The sequence below is a fragment of the Neoarius graeffei genome, chromosome 26 (genome assembly GCF_027579695.1).
Source record: "Neoarius graeffei isolate fNeoGra1 chromosome 26, fNeoGra1.pri, whole genome shotgun sequence".
NCBI lineage: Eukaryota > Metazoa > Chordata > Actinopteri > Siluriformes > Ariidae > Neoarius > Neoarius graeffei.
In genome coordinates this window covers 52,805,348-52,820,471 of record NC_083594.1, presented here as the reverse complement: position 1 = coordinate 52,820,471, position 15,124 = coordinate 52,805,348, and the positions used below count along the sequence as shown (strand labels likewise).

Below are 15,124 nucleotides of genomic sequence, written 5' to 3'. Positions count from 1 at the left end.
AGTTCTTGCTGCATTATTCAAAAACTGCCAATGCAAACATGGCTAAGGGGGAATCGGTTGAGTCTTGCTTAGGAACTTTAGTACAAGCACAGAACAGACACTGAAAGGTTGTGGTAGTGTCAGAGAAGGAGTAGATAAAGAAAATACACAATACTCTCTTGTTCTATCAGTACGTGTCTGGCTTGCATCATCCTCCTGAAATGGGAAAGTCCCAAAGTTTAAACAGAATAACCAATCCAGCCCAGACACAGACACGTTAAGACTGTAAGACTGTTTGTCTACTTCAGCATCGCATACAAACATGGGTTTTGGTGCTGGCAGGGATTTGTGGCCTGTCCCACTTCTCTCTGTGTTGACCAACTCGCTTCCCTTTTTTTTTTTTTTTTTGGCTCAATACTGACAACCTTATGATAGTTCCTTCATTTTCTGTCCTCCATCCTTTTTCTCGATCGCTCTCTATCTTCACCCTCTCCTCTCCATCCACAGGAGCCGTCTCTCAGCTCAGCCCAGCTACCAAGCCAGATTACCTCGAAAACAATCACACAGCCAAAAAACAAAACAAAACACCAAGCCAGGAAGAATGAGTGTTTTTGATCTGCAATATGACGTGTACACTGACATTGTTTAGTCACACACACACACACCCCAAGTGTTTGTCTTGGATTACAGAGGAAGATGGGGAATCAGGTGATGGTCTTAGCAGGCCTGAGGCCCCAGAGCCATCCCTGCTCCTGATTAACTGGGTTTAAGGTCAGCACACATCAGACAGATGAGACAGACATGGGGGTGCTGAGTCACATCACCATGGAAACCAAAAGACACAACCATGAGTCATATTCAGCACAATGTCGAAGGTGTTTGTTTGGAAGACATGAAGGTGCTGCACGATCGTCATCAGAAACCCTTTCGACAAATTGGTCTGCGATAAGGTGATTGTCAGAAAAAAGGAAATAGATCAAAAGGGCAAGACTGAGATAAGAAAAAAAAAAAAAGGAGTGATTCACGATGAAATCAGAAAGAGAAAACCTCAGAGCAGAACCGATAAATGAAAAGCTGTAATTCCCCCACTAACTCTAGAGAAAGGCACCAGGACACACATCTGTCCTAAATCACACCCACAGATGACAACAATCGTTTTAGAGTCTCTCCAGCTGAAGAAGCCGGTCTCACTTATGTCATATTTCAAATTCAAATACGATTTTAACTTTATATTTACATATGGAAAGGCAAAGCGGTTCCTGTTTGAATGTTGAAGATATACGTCTAGATTAAAACACGTTTTTTTTTTTTCTAAACCGCTCGGCTAAATGACCATTGCTGTTGCTCAATCGGAGAAAAAATAACTCTGAATAAATGTCCTGTGGCATATTTCATTCTCACATTTACTGAATCATAATCAATCAATAAGTGAACAAAAATTACACGTAAACAGTTATACAATTTCCAAAAGGGCTTTGTGTTGAGAATTTAGTGCACTCCATAGGCGTTACATCTAGAATACCTCGATAAATGTGTCTAAACGAAACCATCTGCAACTCACATTAACTGATTGTGGGGCTTCAACAAAGAAACTTGTTCCGGTGTGAAAATGAGACAAAGACAACAGATTTTTACACACGCACACCGAGTGATCTAGGAAATGTAAAACGTAGCTTTATATCAGAAGGAAAAAAAAAAAAAAAAAAAACATGACTGGAAGGTGCCTAACTCTGAAAGTTGATTATAATAAAATTATAAACGCCACCACAATCCCCCCCCCCAAACATTATATTATTATAACAATATTATTGTCTATGAGATGCAAATGTCTAATTTAGCTCTGCTGCAATGTTTGGTGAGCTCATTTGTCCATAGCGTAACCCACAACTTCATTGTGTGCCTTTCATACAGGTAAAAGCTTCCTACAGACACTTTTTTTTTTAAGTTCATGTACATTTTAATTTCTCTCTCTCTCTCTCTCTCTCTCTCTCTCCGTCCTCTCTTTTGTTCTCTCACTGTATCCCTTCATCTGGCACTGCGCAGTAGCCCAGTTTAAAGTGTGTGTGTTTATTACATAGCTGGTGTGTGTGTGTGTGTGTGTTTGCTCTGCCAGGCCTGTTTTATGTAACAGACCCTCATGTGAGCAGCTTTGTGTGAGAGCCTGCTGGAAGCTGGGGGGGATTATCAGGTAGAACGACTATGCAAATAACACGCTCATTACGCAACAGGAACTGTTTGTGCAAGGGCGCACACACACAGCCATGGATGTGCGCGTGCACACAAATGTAACACAACAACCAAGTTCAAATGCACTGTGCTATGTGATGAATTGTACCACAGTCTGTCTCTCAGCCCCCCCCCCCCCCCCCCAACCTTGTCTGCCTGCACACCACCTCACTGTGAGGTCAGCGGATTGACAGGTTGCCATGGCAACACACTGAGGTGTGGGTGGGTGTGTGCGCAGGGGGGTGTTTATAGGACACTGACGTGAGGAGATGGAAAAGTGCACCTCTTTCTCTCCTCGCCATCTCCCCCCCCCCAGTCTCAGTCGAAAAGCCGAAGTGGGTTTGTGATTTTTACTGAAATTAACTATCATCTTTCATGCAGTGTCGATGTTATTGTGAAATCCAGATGTAAATAAATCCTGATGAAAAGTCTCAAACTATGTTTAGACACAAATGCGAGCGAGCATTGAATTACGTCTCCTTCTGGTTTATACAAGTTGTAGTGTGCTGAAAAGCACGCACTCTCCTGACTCCACTCAATCAATACCAGTGTTTCAGCCTCTGAGGCAAAGACGTCAGTGGTGTCGGATTTGAACAGTGAGCATGTGCAGTGTGTGTCTGTGGGTGTGAGTCAACATCCTAATTTACTGCAAATGTTTAACAGTCAACATGTAAATGAGCATAAGTGGTCTGATATCTGTAGCACGCAGACACGAGTAAGGGTGGGGAGATGGGGCAAAAATAAGACTTTTTTTTTAAATAATTAATTAACCCTTCTTTGACATTTTTTTAATATCTACAAGAGTTTTCTACATAAACCCCCTCCCAAAAAACAAAACCAGCATTTAAAAAAAAAAAAATTACTTTTATTTTATTAATGAAGTGAAATATTTAACACCAAGTACCAAAATAGAACAAAAATAACGAATGCATTTATAAAGATCACAATAGCCACAATCTTTCAGAAAAGTGTACTGTTGCATATTTATCACACTGTCAACATTATCAACATAATCGCACAGCCAGAAATGTTATTTACACTTACCAGAAAGCTCAGATATTCTTCTTAGCAATATATAAAACGCAAAATAAAGTTCTGAGTCAAAGTGAATCCAGCAATGAAGTCTGTATATTGTTTATTGTAATATAATTACTTAGGATTTTGTAACGGAATTCATTTGAATATTAATTCCACTAATATACACATATAACATTCGCAATAGCGATCAATTATGTTGTGTTTCTTCCTTGAGCAAAGAAAATAAGGAAATCAATGGATATAATAAATTCACAAATTTATAAAAAAAAAAAAGTTTCCATTTTTATTTCATTTTCCCTCCAACACGCAGTTAACCCAAATCCCACACTGTTTCGTTTTCACTATACACACGCACACAGACACGCACACTACGTAGGGGATAAAATAATGGCTCTGTTGAACTGTGATAACAATAGTGTCCCATGTGGGTCCATCTGGGATTCAGAAACGAGAAAGGAACGACTCCAGAAAGTGCATGCTGGTCATCATTATCTACATGTTGTGCCATGTTTAAATTTTTGAGGAAATCTGATACTTAATTTTTAAAAAAATTTTTAAAAAGTGAATACAGTGTGCCAGAAACAGGGCATGCATTTAGTCATCACCGAACCCTCGGGACATTCAACCAAAATGTTTAGGAAAAATTTTTTTCAAAATGTTTAACAACAAGAATATAAAAGTGAAGTGTGAAATGGGTTCTGACATGCCTGGGATATATTCAGAGTAGAGGAGAAGAGGAAATACAGTACCTGTATGACTGGGTTTCCTCCCTCGAGCAGAGCGATGGCCAACAGGATGCTCTCCTGAAAGATACGGTCGCTGGTGGCGTTCATGATGAGGTCGATGACCAGGTCAGATGCTCCCTCTCTGTCCAGATGACACTGGACCTCGGCCAGACTCAGCTCCCCTCGGGCTCCCACCACACATCCAGAGGATGCTAAGTGGGCAAAAAAGATTCCAGGGGGTTAGGATTACATACCAGAGGCACACCCATACGTGCTTGTTGAACATCCCTTTCCATATTTAGTCCCCATATGCCATTAGAATAACTTCCTCTCTTCTGGGAAAGGTCGAGGGTTTGAGTTCTTCCTTTCCGACCATGGCAAACAATGCCTTCACTGAGTGCGCTTTGTGCACAGGGGCCTTGTCCTGCTTTTGTGTCAGTTCTGTGGCAACACTTTAAGGGCCTACATTTTCCTGTGATGGTCAGGTGTCCACATACTTTTGGCCATATAGTGTATGCAAGCAGCCAAGTCCAACTGAGGACCGAGAAGACAGACAGGGGAAGGACAGAGATGTGGTCTATGCTGCCTCGGTCTTGGGACCTAAACGTGTTGAATTATGGGAATTTAGGCGGAGTAACACCCTGGATAACAAAGTGTGCAAACCAAACAGCACAGCATACTGATGTGATTTGTGTTGTTTAGTTTTTCCCTTCAGACACAGATACACAAACACTTCCTGCAGCAGGTGCGTCTGCAGGCGATTCCCACAGGAAGTGTGGGCATCCTGATTCCGTTGCCTGGTAACAGCAGAGATGGCTCTGACTATGTAGGACATGCAGGGAAAAAAAAGGAAAAAAAAAAGCAAGGGTGACAAGGGCAAGGAAGAAAAGAGGGAGGGAGAGAGAGAGAGAAACGAAAAGCTAAACAGAGAAACAGGACTGAAGCAAGGAAGACAGACAGACTTCTGATGAGGGGAACAAAAAGGATGAAGAAATAATGAAAGAGACACACAACTGAAGATCATAATAAATGTGCATCGAGTCCGCTATAAAACGTCTGTATGGCAGAAGCAGTTTACTTTGGCTTTTAGCTAACACGTACACGCAATGACCCAACTTGAGTGCACTGTCTGTGCGTGCGCGCACACACACACACACACACACACACACACGCACTATGAAGACCTTCCACTGACAATTATTACTGCATCATCCTATGCCCCCCCCCCACACCCCCCCCCCACACAACTAACCAAACTCATTCTTAGAAATAGCAGTTTGCCATGTGGGGGACTGGCCAAATGTCTCCACAAGGTAGATATTGTCAGATATTCCTATGCTTGTGGGGGACATTCAATACCAAACTTTTTTTTTTTTTTATAAAGAATGCACCCCCCCCCCCCCCCCCACACACCTTTTGTTGCCGTTCCATTGATGTAATTATTACTGTGCTTATTTAAGGTTTTGCCTGCATCTCAGCAACCAAAAGTGAGCAAGTGTTTGTTTTTAAATCACGCACACACACACAGATCTATATACACTGTACAGCAGGTTTTTTCTGTATTTTGTCTCTTTTCTACATTGTAGAACGATACTGAAGACATCAAAACCATAAAATAACACCTGGAACAAATACGGAATTATATTGTAAACAAAAAAAAAAAAATTGTTCAAAATGTGTTTCATATTTTAGAATCTTCAGCGTATCCAGCGGTTACCTTGATGACACTTTGCACACTATTGGCATCATCTTAACCAGCTTCAAGAGGTCGTCACCAGGAATGCTTTTCAATTAACAGGTGTGCCTCGTCAAAAGGTAATTAGTGGACGAGTTTCTTGCCTTCTTAATGCATTTGAGATCAAACAGTAAATCATAATACAGCAAATAGCCCTACTCCATCCACAAACTGTAGTAATCCATATTATGTCAAGAACCACTCAACTAAGTAAAAAGAAATGACATCCATGACTTAAGACATGAAGTGACTTATTTAATTAAAAAAAACAACAACATTGAACTAGAAGGTGTGTCCAAACCTTTTACTGGTACTGTACACACATTGGGATGACTGTGAATGGAGTCGGTCTACAAATACAGACCTGTTGGAGCTTTACTCTGTACTCCAGGACTCAGGGGTCCCGTTACTGAAGGTGGTCAGGCTGTCCCCGCCGTCCTCCTGGTTTGAAGTTGCCATAGTAACGGTTTACAAGGATTTGCCTTAAAGCTTCTCCCTGGCAATGCAGGAGGAAGCAGAGTCAAACAAGGTCCAGTTTAAAGTTATATCAGCTATGATCCTCAACATGTGACTTTCGGGCTCTTGATTTGGAAAGGATATGAAAAAACACACACACACAAAAAAAAAAAAACCCTGTCAATACCCTCGCTTATATCGGTTAAGATTTAGTGCTGATAAATCTGAATATCTACACAATAAGAAGAAGAAGAAGAAATTATGTTAAAGCTAGTATTAATATTTCAGTAAAGGAGATCAGAGATGAACTCCGATCACACATCTAAAAACTTAAACGGGGTAAGTTTTTCATGTTGAAAGCGCTGTCCACAAAACCTTTGACCTTTTCAATGAGTTCTGAGGACAGGATTATGAAGGAGATTAGAAACCCACTGATCTCCAAACATCTTAGACATCTGAAATCTATGAAGATAAAACAAGCTGTTCCTTGTCGAGTTATGAAGTAGCCTGGAGCACAGGACACCATCTTACATCTCCAAGTCTCAGAATTCACAAATCTGCATCACGAATTTTGTGTTGCTTCAAACATGTCATTCCATCACTGGAAATCTGCACCGCGAGCCATCGATTATTAGTGATCATACACTTGAGTGAGTTAGAACAACTAGTTAATCGTAGCACAAGAGAATGTGCCAAATTATTAGTGGGGAATCAAATATCTTCCCAAAAGTAGTTGCAGTTCCTCAAAACATACTTCCACATTCAAGACGTGTGTTTCAGGCGGGGCATTCAGGGGTTTTCTTCAACTCGCACCTGTCACTCTAGAGGTCACTGAAGATGTATTGATAATTTTTTTCTTTGTCCTTTTAAAATGATCTTGGTGATGCTTTTAGTATCTTATGGCTAGATTTCAAAACTCTGGTTTTAAATAAATAAATAAATAATCGTGAATCCTGGGCAAGCTTGACTTCTCAGAACCATATGAAGATTCATAATTTTACCTTTGCTCTTCATAACCTGCCGGACAACACAAATAAAACTTGCCAAGACTCACCCTACAAAAAAAAATTATAATAATAGATAAATACCTCCCCCCCGCCAATACATGACTGAAAACACGCAACTATATTGGAAAATAGCACCAAACCAGGTGTGCGTTTCCTCTTGAGGAAGCATTAGGCAAGTTAGTAAAGGTAGCAGCCTGTGAGAGAGTGCGAATGGAGACATGCTGCTCGAGCTGGGGGCTGCTGTCTCGGTTTCGAGCCATGCTACGACCTACCCGTTTCTGATCCTCCATTTTGCTTCTGGGGCTGGTTTGGGGATCAAATCCTGAGAGCAAGGCGAGTGAGCAGCAAGCCAAAAGGAGAAACAAGGAGGAGGATGGACAGGGAGGGGAAGGGGCATCCAGGGGAACAAAAAGAAAGGAGGGATTAATTCTATTGACATTAGTCATCATTTTAATGGCATGCTGGGGAACAAAGTGGGCCAGATTTTATCATGCAATGAAGGAAATGAGAGATGTCTGCACCCGTATCTGTGTGTAAGTTGCAGTGAGTTGGCTATGTAAGACATGACAAGCACTGGATTAACTTACAAACCAGAAAACACACATTTTTACCAGAGCACAACATTCCTCCATAATTAGTAAAAAATAAAAAAGATAAAAACAAAACCATTCAAGTGGACATTTGGTCTGGTGACTAGATTTCATTTCTATATAAAAAAAAACTAATCATGAAAGACAAATCAAAAGCTAACATGGTGTCTGGTCCTGGAGGTGTGCATGCGCACGCGTTATTGAATTGGATTGGATTCGCTTTGCTTTCTACAATTAATGTGTTAATTATATCAAAGCAGCAAAGGCAGCCAGGGCGAGAAACACTTGGCAAAGGTGATTAAACGGATTAAAAATGGAAGGGAAAAAAGGTGAACCCTGATGACCTCATAAATTGTGTGAGTTAATGGCACAGAGTTCATGGCGTGAAATGGCACAGACACTAACCTCGAGAAAGAAAAAGGCAGAAATGTGAGCATCACTCGAAAAGTATAAGGATGAATAGATGTGTGAGAGGAGTTTCACTCCGGGGGGGCAAAACAGACCAGTCATGTGCGTCTATGCGTTCAATCTGTTGATGAGGCTCCACCAGAGCTCTGTGTTTGCGTTTCACGGGTCTGTGTGTCTAAATGTGCACGTCGCCTCTGTGTCAACATGAAGAGCTCTGATAAGGGCTGTCTCTGTGCGAGTGTGTGTTGGGGCTGTCGTGGGTAATGAAATGCATCTGGAGAGATGCTGTGGGACAGAACGAGTACTATCTGCAACGACCCATATTCCTTCCAAAATATGGGTGTTGAACACACCTCGGCAAGGTTCTCTGGCTCAGGAGGGGGAACCAGCTAATGGAGACAAAAAAAAAAAATCCACAAGTTAGTTAATATACAGAACAAAAAAAACAACGTGACCATCTCAAACCTGGCATGCAAATGGTGCACCTATGTGCTTCAGGGTGGTGGTGGTTGTTTTTTTTTTTTCTAAATTCATATCATTAACCCAATCAGGCCATGGCTAATTGAACAGATCAGAGATAAAATGCACATGACTACAGACTCGCCCGAGAGGAATCTCAAAGAAGCACAAAACAAGACACAGCAGCAAAATTAACACAGTGCATTAATACTGCATTCCCTCACCCTGCAAGGTGCTATATTTGGAAGCGGAGCGTCACGTGGCTTATATAACGAAGCCTCATCATGTAGGTCATCTGGGAAACCAGACTCGAGGCGCATGGCGTACATAAACACTGCCAACTTACAGGAAACTCACAGACTCTTCTGCATTCTTAACCTGCTTATCCCGTCTGAGACTAATCGGAAGGTCAGGGTGTGAACAGCCTTGGATTTGTGTGTCCCGTTTTTCAGATATCAAACTATTAACATGTATTCTTAACATATAAATTATTTCAGACAAATCGGTGAGCAAGGGGCCGAGCATAACTGCTGATGAGGGGAAGTAGGCGAACCTCAGCTACACTTAACTCGCTTTACATGCCTCTGGAGGGTTTTACTTTAAATGAAGAAACAGCATGTACGCAAAACCACTGCACAAAGAATTACGGGATCTGAATAATTCACGCTCCTGCCAGTACTTGACAACGCCCCTCTGGACAACAGAATAATTGCTTGTCCCTAGGTAATCCTTAATTTCAAGGGAACCATGTTAATTAATAACCAATTTCTCATAGTTTTGCTTCTGAGTCAGTGTCGACATTTATGAAAGATTAACAAAAGGATGATATCATTGTAAAAGTCTGTCAATAAAATCATTATCTCTCCATGGACAAATCAATTGAGCATGTGTTTTCCAAGGTAGTTAGGTGTGTGTGTGTGTGTGTGTGTCATACTTAAGTAGGGTTAAATAATATTCCTTCCCTGATATTTTACATGTATGTATGTATGCATGTATGTATGCATGCATGCATGCTTATGGATGTGTAGACATTAAAAAAGGTTTAAAAAAAAATACATAATTTCCAGTTCATAGAAATCATGTGAGGTGAGTACAGGACAGCAAGGCAGCAAAGTGAGAGCAAGCACTACAGTTTCACGGTCCCAAACTTTCAACACGGCACAAATGACTGCGGACAAGACACGGTCGAGAGAAAGAAAAAACACAGTGAAAACGTGGTACAGGACACATTGAATTACAGCCTGAGATCATGGGCACACACTTTGGCCGCTTGAGGAAGAGGGATAGATGGCTAGTGCACTGCTTATAGCACTGATCTAATCTCTCTCACACACACACACCCCCCTCTGGATACGGCGGGGGGGGATAAAAATGTCGAAAAAAGTGTGTCTCTTAATGCCAGCGGCAGCTTGCAGACACCCAACGAGTGGAAAGGGGTGGGGGGGGTGGGGGGGTAATAAACAACCTGTGACGCACGACGCCACGCAGTTGAGTAATAACACAACCAGCCAGGAATCTCCCTTTGTGCAAGTTCGCAAGAAGGGCTGAAAAGCAGAAACCTTGTGATGTTTAGCAAGGGTGCGACTGACTTTGAAATGTCCCCTTTGCATCCAGCAAAGTACTTATCATGCTGAGCATCAGTTCAGAAGAAACAACATGCGTGGCATCAGACTATTTCTTCATTTCCTCTGCCGTTCAATCAAAATCTGCGGGCAGCAGAAGGTGGGAGATCAAAATGCATGTCACAGAACAACTGGTCCGCAGTCACTGGGGTGATATTTGTTTGCATTACAAAAGAAATCCAGCACAAAGTTGCACTGCATGACCCATCATGAAACAATGACTTTTTTTTTTTTAAATATATTAAAAAAAAAAAAACTGTACATGTAGGGTCCTGCACACACAGTTTACTCAATAATATACTTGTGCTACATTTTAAATACCACAATTTCATTAAAATGTAGAAAGGTGTTGAATCAAACTGATTTGAAATGGCTATCGATGAAGAAGCGCAATAATTAGATGATTAGATAATGATAAACAGGGTTCTTTGACAGCCAGGTGCACAGGATATTTTGTTTCCATGATATGGGGGGGGGGAATATATTATATAAAAAAAAAAAACACACAGGCAGACTCCACAGATTGTTGCCAATTTTGCCTTATTAGGACAGCATTATTGCTGTGAGTCACTCTAAATGATTCCGTAGAATTCATGGAAGGGAAATGGACCGTACTTGTCTGCTGTGTATGTGTGTGTGTGTCTGTCTTAAATAGGTCACAACGCCCAGTGATATGGAAAGCTGTATCCTTGTCTGTGCCACCCAATAAAAATTAACCTTTCCCGAATAAAAGATCGAGACTGAGAGCATGTTTACACCTTTACTCACTGTACTATTGTCCTGCAATCTAAAGCCAGAATTACACCAAGCAGCTTCTTGATGCTGATGCAATTCATAATAATAATAAATTTGATCTAAATGGCAGAGATGGTCCAACGGTAGAACCCAGTGGATATGGTTTACGTGATTCTATGTGGTGTTTTTTTCCATCCTGGAAATCCACCCCAGCACAAAAACGGGACACAATGACCAGGTCAGCCTCTTTATAACATCAGTTACACCAAAGAAGCTTCAGTAAAACTGTGTGTGCTGGAGAGATCCTACCACAACACTGATATTGCATAAGAGAAGGGAAGTGGAAGGGTTAACCGGTGAAAGGAAACGGCTATAAAAATGGACCAGCGCTTCATCATTCCATTTTGAATGCATGTGTGAGTGTGTACACACTGCCCGTGTCTCTCAGTAAAAACAGCCCCTGCCACACGTTTATTGGTAATTACAGTAGAAGGTCAAAACATCAACAGGGAGACTGAATTCCAGGAAGGGGAAGAAAAAAGAAAAAAAAAAAAGCAAACGGATCTTATGTAACCGCTGCCCAAGCACTGGCGGGTACCCAAGAATCGTGCAGCGTACAGGAAGGAAACTGGGACAAGGCCACACACACACATACACGAACATATCTACCCCTACTGGGCATCAATGGCACTACAGAGGCAGAGCTGCACACACAGAGCCAAAAGGTTAGGATAACCCCGACTGAGACAGAGAGAGAAAGAAAGGGGGATGTGATAGTTTCACAATGATTGTAATCAGCTGGCAAAGATCACGCCTAAAACACACCTGCACAATACATGGCCTTGCCATGCTCTGCCTCATTATGTAACGCCCAGTTTCAGAAGTTCAGCGTGGAGACACCCAGATGACCTACATCTGCATTATCCCAATCCACCTTACATCACACACATGCACCCTCCAGTCTGCATGATGAGTGTGTTTGAACAGAGATGAGCAGACAGCCTCAGTGACCGTGTTAGTGGAAAGGAGACATGTTTTGTGTGCGTGCATGTTTTCAAGTTCGAAAAACACAGACACCGATTGAGAGATGATAAGAATAGGGTTGGTCATTTCCCTTGAGACTAATCAGAAGTCAGCTTCTACACAGCATCTTCATACCTCTATTTCATCTCTGTCTATTCTTAAACTTCTTACAGATGAGTTGATTAGCAAGAAATGCTTCAGGGCTAAAAGTGCATTGGAACGAAAGAGGAAGATCGCTGGTTCCTTTCTTCTATTTCTAATTCTCATTTAAGACTGAATGTAAAACGTAAATTTTTCAGATCTTCTCTTTTGAACTTCCAAAACACCCACCCACACACCTGGAATTGTCCAAACAGACCCTTGACTAAAGAGCACGCTGAAACGAGGTGGACCGCCATTTGCTTTTAAAAGGCTTCCAGTCATTGTGTTTTTGGTTTCTCATGCAAGGATTTGGCAAGTCAAATTCCTGGACTCCAAGATCAAACCCATTAGTGACCATTTCCTTTTTGCAAACCACATCGCTTTACGCATGTACAGCAACATAAAGGAAGTGCTTCAGAGAAACACTATCAAATAAGGGGGGAGGGGGGAATAAACAGTTTAATCCATCACTCAAAAAAAAAAAAAAAAAATTGTATTTCCTGATCAGATTGCAGCCCAGGAGACAGGTCAGAACAACGAAGTTCAAGTGTACGGTGCTGGTGGAAAAAATGAATCGTGTACAGCGCGTCCGAATATCTTTCATCTTTCCAACTTTGATTCTAAGTGAAAAAAACAGAATTACTAATTGAGGAAACGTAGCCACACAAATCCAAATGCTTTTTTCTTGAAGTTACTGTACAAACATGTCACATGAGCACTGATTGTGCTGCACAAAACATCCAGAAGATAATTTGAATGCTGCCATGTTCCCTGCAACATGTCCACATCAGTGCTTTCAACAGCAGCTGTGACTGTCTTCAGATTATTGAACTAAGATGAGAAAATGTGTAAAACATGAGATTCAGTGGGGAGGGGGAAAAAAAAAAATCATGCGTTTCTCTGTAAAATGGGACAATTTCAGTATTTCTACTCCTCTTGGTTGACTTGGACAAAAGATGTGTAGATCATATTTTGGACAATTTCTGGCTCTAAAGCCAAAACTCAAGGTGAGCAGCTTCCCGCTACTGAGAATTAAATCCAATTTTTGGAATGAATGCTCGTAATAAGTCGACTTTAGATTCATAGTAGGTACAACTGGTAGAATGCAGTGATAAATCACTTGGGGGGGGGGGGGGGGGGGGGGGGGACAGTACTTCATTTAAAAAAAAAAATGAAAAAAAATAAAACCCTTTTCCAATCCTTCCATGAGAGTAAATCATATTCATCATCATTTCTTTCTTGTTGTCGCTGAAGCCCATTTCTTCTCACATCTCAGCCCCTTACGTACCGTAAACAACTGAGATGGCATGTACACAGTCATCACAACAGGGAGAGATCGAACTGGATTTTTAAGAAAAAACAGTACTTCCATGCCGTCCTGAAACCCAGTAGGAAGTCTCAAACGAAAACTCTGGTTAAGCGTGTTTTACAAAACCCGACCCGTAAGAACTGATCCATGACTTTGCCGGAAAGACTCGCGGAAATGTGCAAACGTGTGAGCACTGCCCTTAACTCTACAACATCATGCACCTAAGGTCATGTACTTTGTCACATTTCACCCAGAAAGTGTCTGCACACTCACGCCCACGTACAACAATCAACTTCCTCTTCAGGGAGACAAAATACACAGTCACAACACACACACAAAATACTACTCAAAAGTTTGGACACATTTTTCTAATTCGATGTTTTTTCTTTATTTTTATTAATTAAAAAACACATTGTTACTGTTATTTTAAAAAGTTTTTTTTTTTCTGACCCTTACTCATATAATCCAACATACAGGAGGCATGGAATGCACTCAGGTTTTTTTTTTTTTTTTTTAATTATTTTTATTTAGATACATAGTGTTGTGTGTTACTAAAAAACTGAGAATTTATCCTCATTCATAATCAACTGTGAAAATTGATTTACACAATCAGATATACCCCTATCATAATTGTCAATCATAATTCTCAGAATCATATCCCGCTCTCATTGTTATTGCCACACACTAATGCGGCCTAAGTACTGGTTTCATACTGTTAATGTCTTCATGGAAAAAAAAAAACAACTTTTAAATTATCTTTCACAGCTCGTGACTGAACATTTTAAAGGGAACAGAGAGCTCACAGACAAACAGACAGACATCGCACTCTGGATGTCATGTACCTTATGAACTCGCACCGAAAGCGTCCAGGTACTGACACCCACAAAAGTCACTTAACTTCCTTTCTGAGTTGACAAAAAATAAATCAATAAAAACACACACACACACGACATTCGACTCACCCGCAAACCCATTCACAGACAGCATGCCAGTAAGTGACATGGATGTATGCAAATACGCGCACACCTTAACGCACCAGCATTCATTCGAAAGTCAGCTTCAAAGGAGTTTACTCCAAACTGTGTATGACTGCAGATGACATTTCTCTGCCTACACATTCATCAAACCATAACCTTTCTAAAATCACTTTTAGTTCTCCACATAAAAGCCACATAAAAAAAAAAAAAATCTGGATGTGTCGTGATTATTTTCACCACATTTTCAACATTTCTGATGTTTTCTCCATCACTGTGGAGAACTGTTACGACAGGACCCCCCCACACACACACGCACCATAAATGCACTCTGGTTATGACTGATTTTCGTTCCCAGAAGTTTAAAAAAATAAACAACTCAAACTCACCAACACAAACACACTCCCATGCTTGCACAGATTTATCTCAGATTAAGTCTGTGTGCATGACAGGCCACAAGTTAAATCGTGTACAAAAGTCAAGTATTGTTTTATATTGGGGGGGGCAGGCGCACTTAAGAGTATCGCAGGGTGTAACCAAGATGCATTTGTAATTTTTATTTTATTTCATGACTGCAAATAGAGATTATTTTAATAGTTACTTCAATGGTCTTGTGGGAAAATCAATACAACAAACATGCACAAATACTGTTTTAGACACACACACACACACACACACACACACACACACACACACA

General features: G+C 41.0%; 1 protein-coding gene across 1 annotated transcript in view; it reads right to left on the bottom strand.

Annotated features, from left to right (window-relative positions):
- The window catches only part of itpr1b (inositol 1,4,5-trisphosphate receptor, type 1b), a 167,953-nt gene that overhangs the window by 70,263 nt on the left and 82,566 nt on the right, over positions 1-15,124 (bottom strand). Inside the window, 4 exon segments of the mRNA XM_060910776.1 lie at positions 3,993-4,180; positions 6,068-6,107; positions 6,109-6,132; positions 6,134-6,199. Of these exon segments, the coding sequence (XP_060766759.1) occupies positions 3,993-4,180; positions 6,068-6,107; positions 6,109-6,132; positions 6,134-6,199 (318 nt within the window).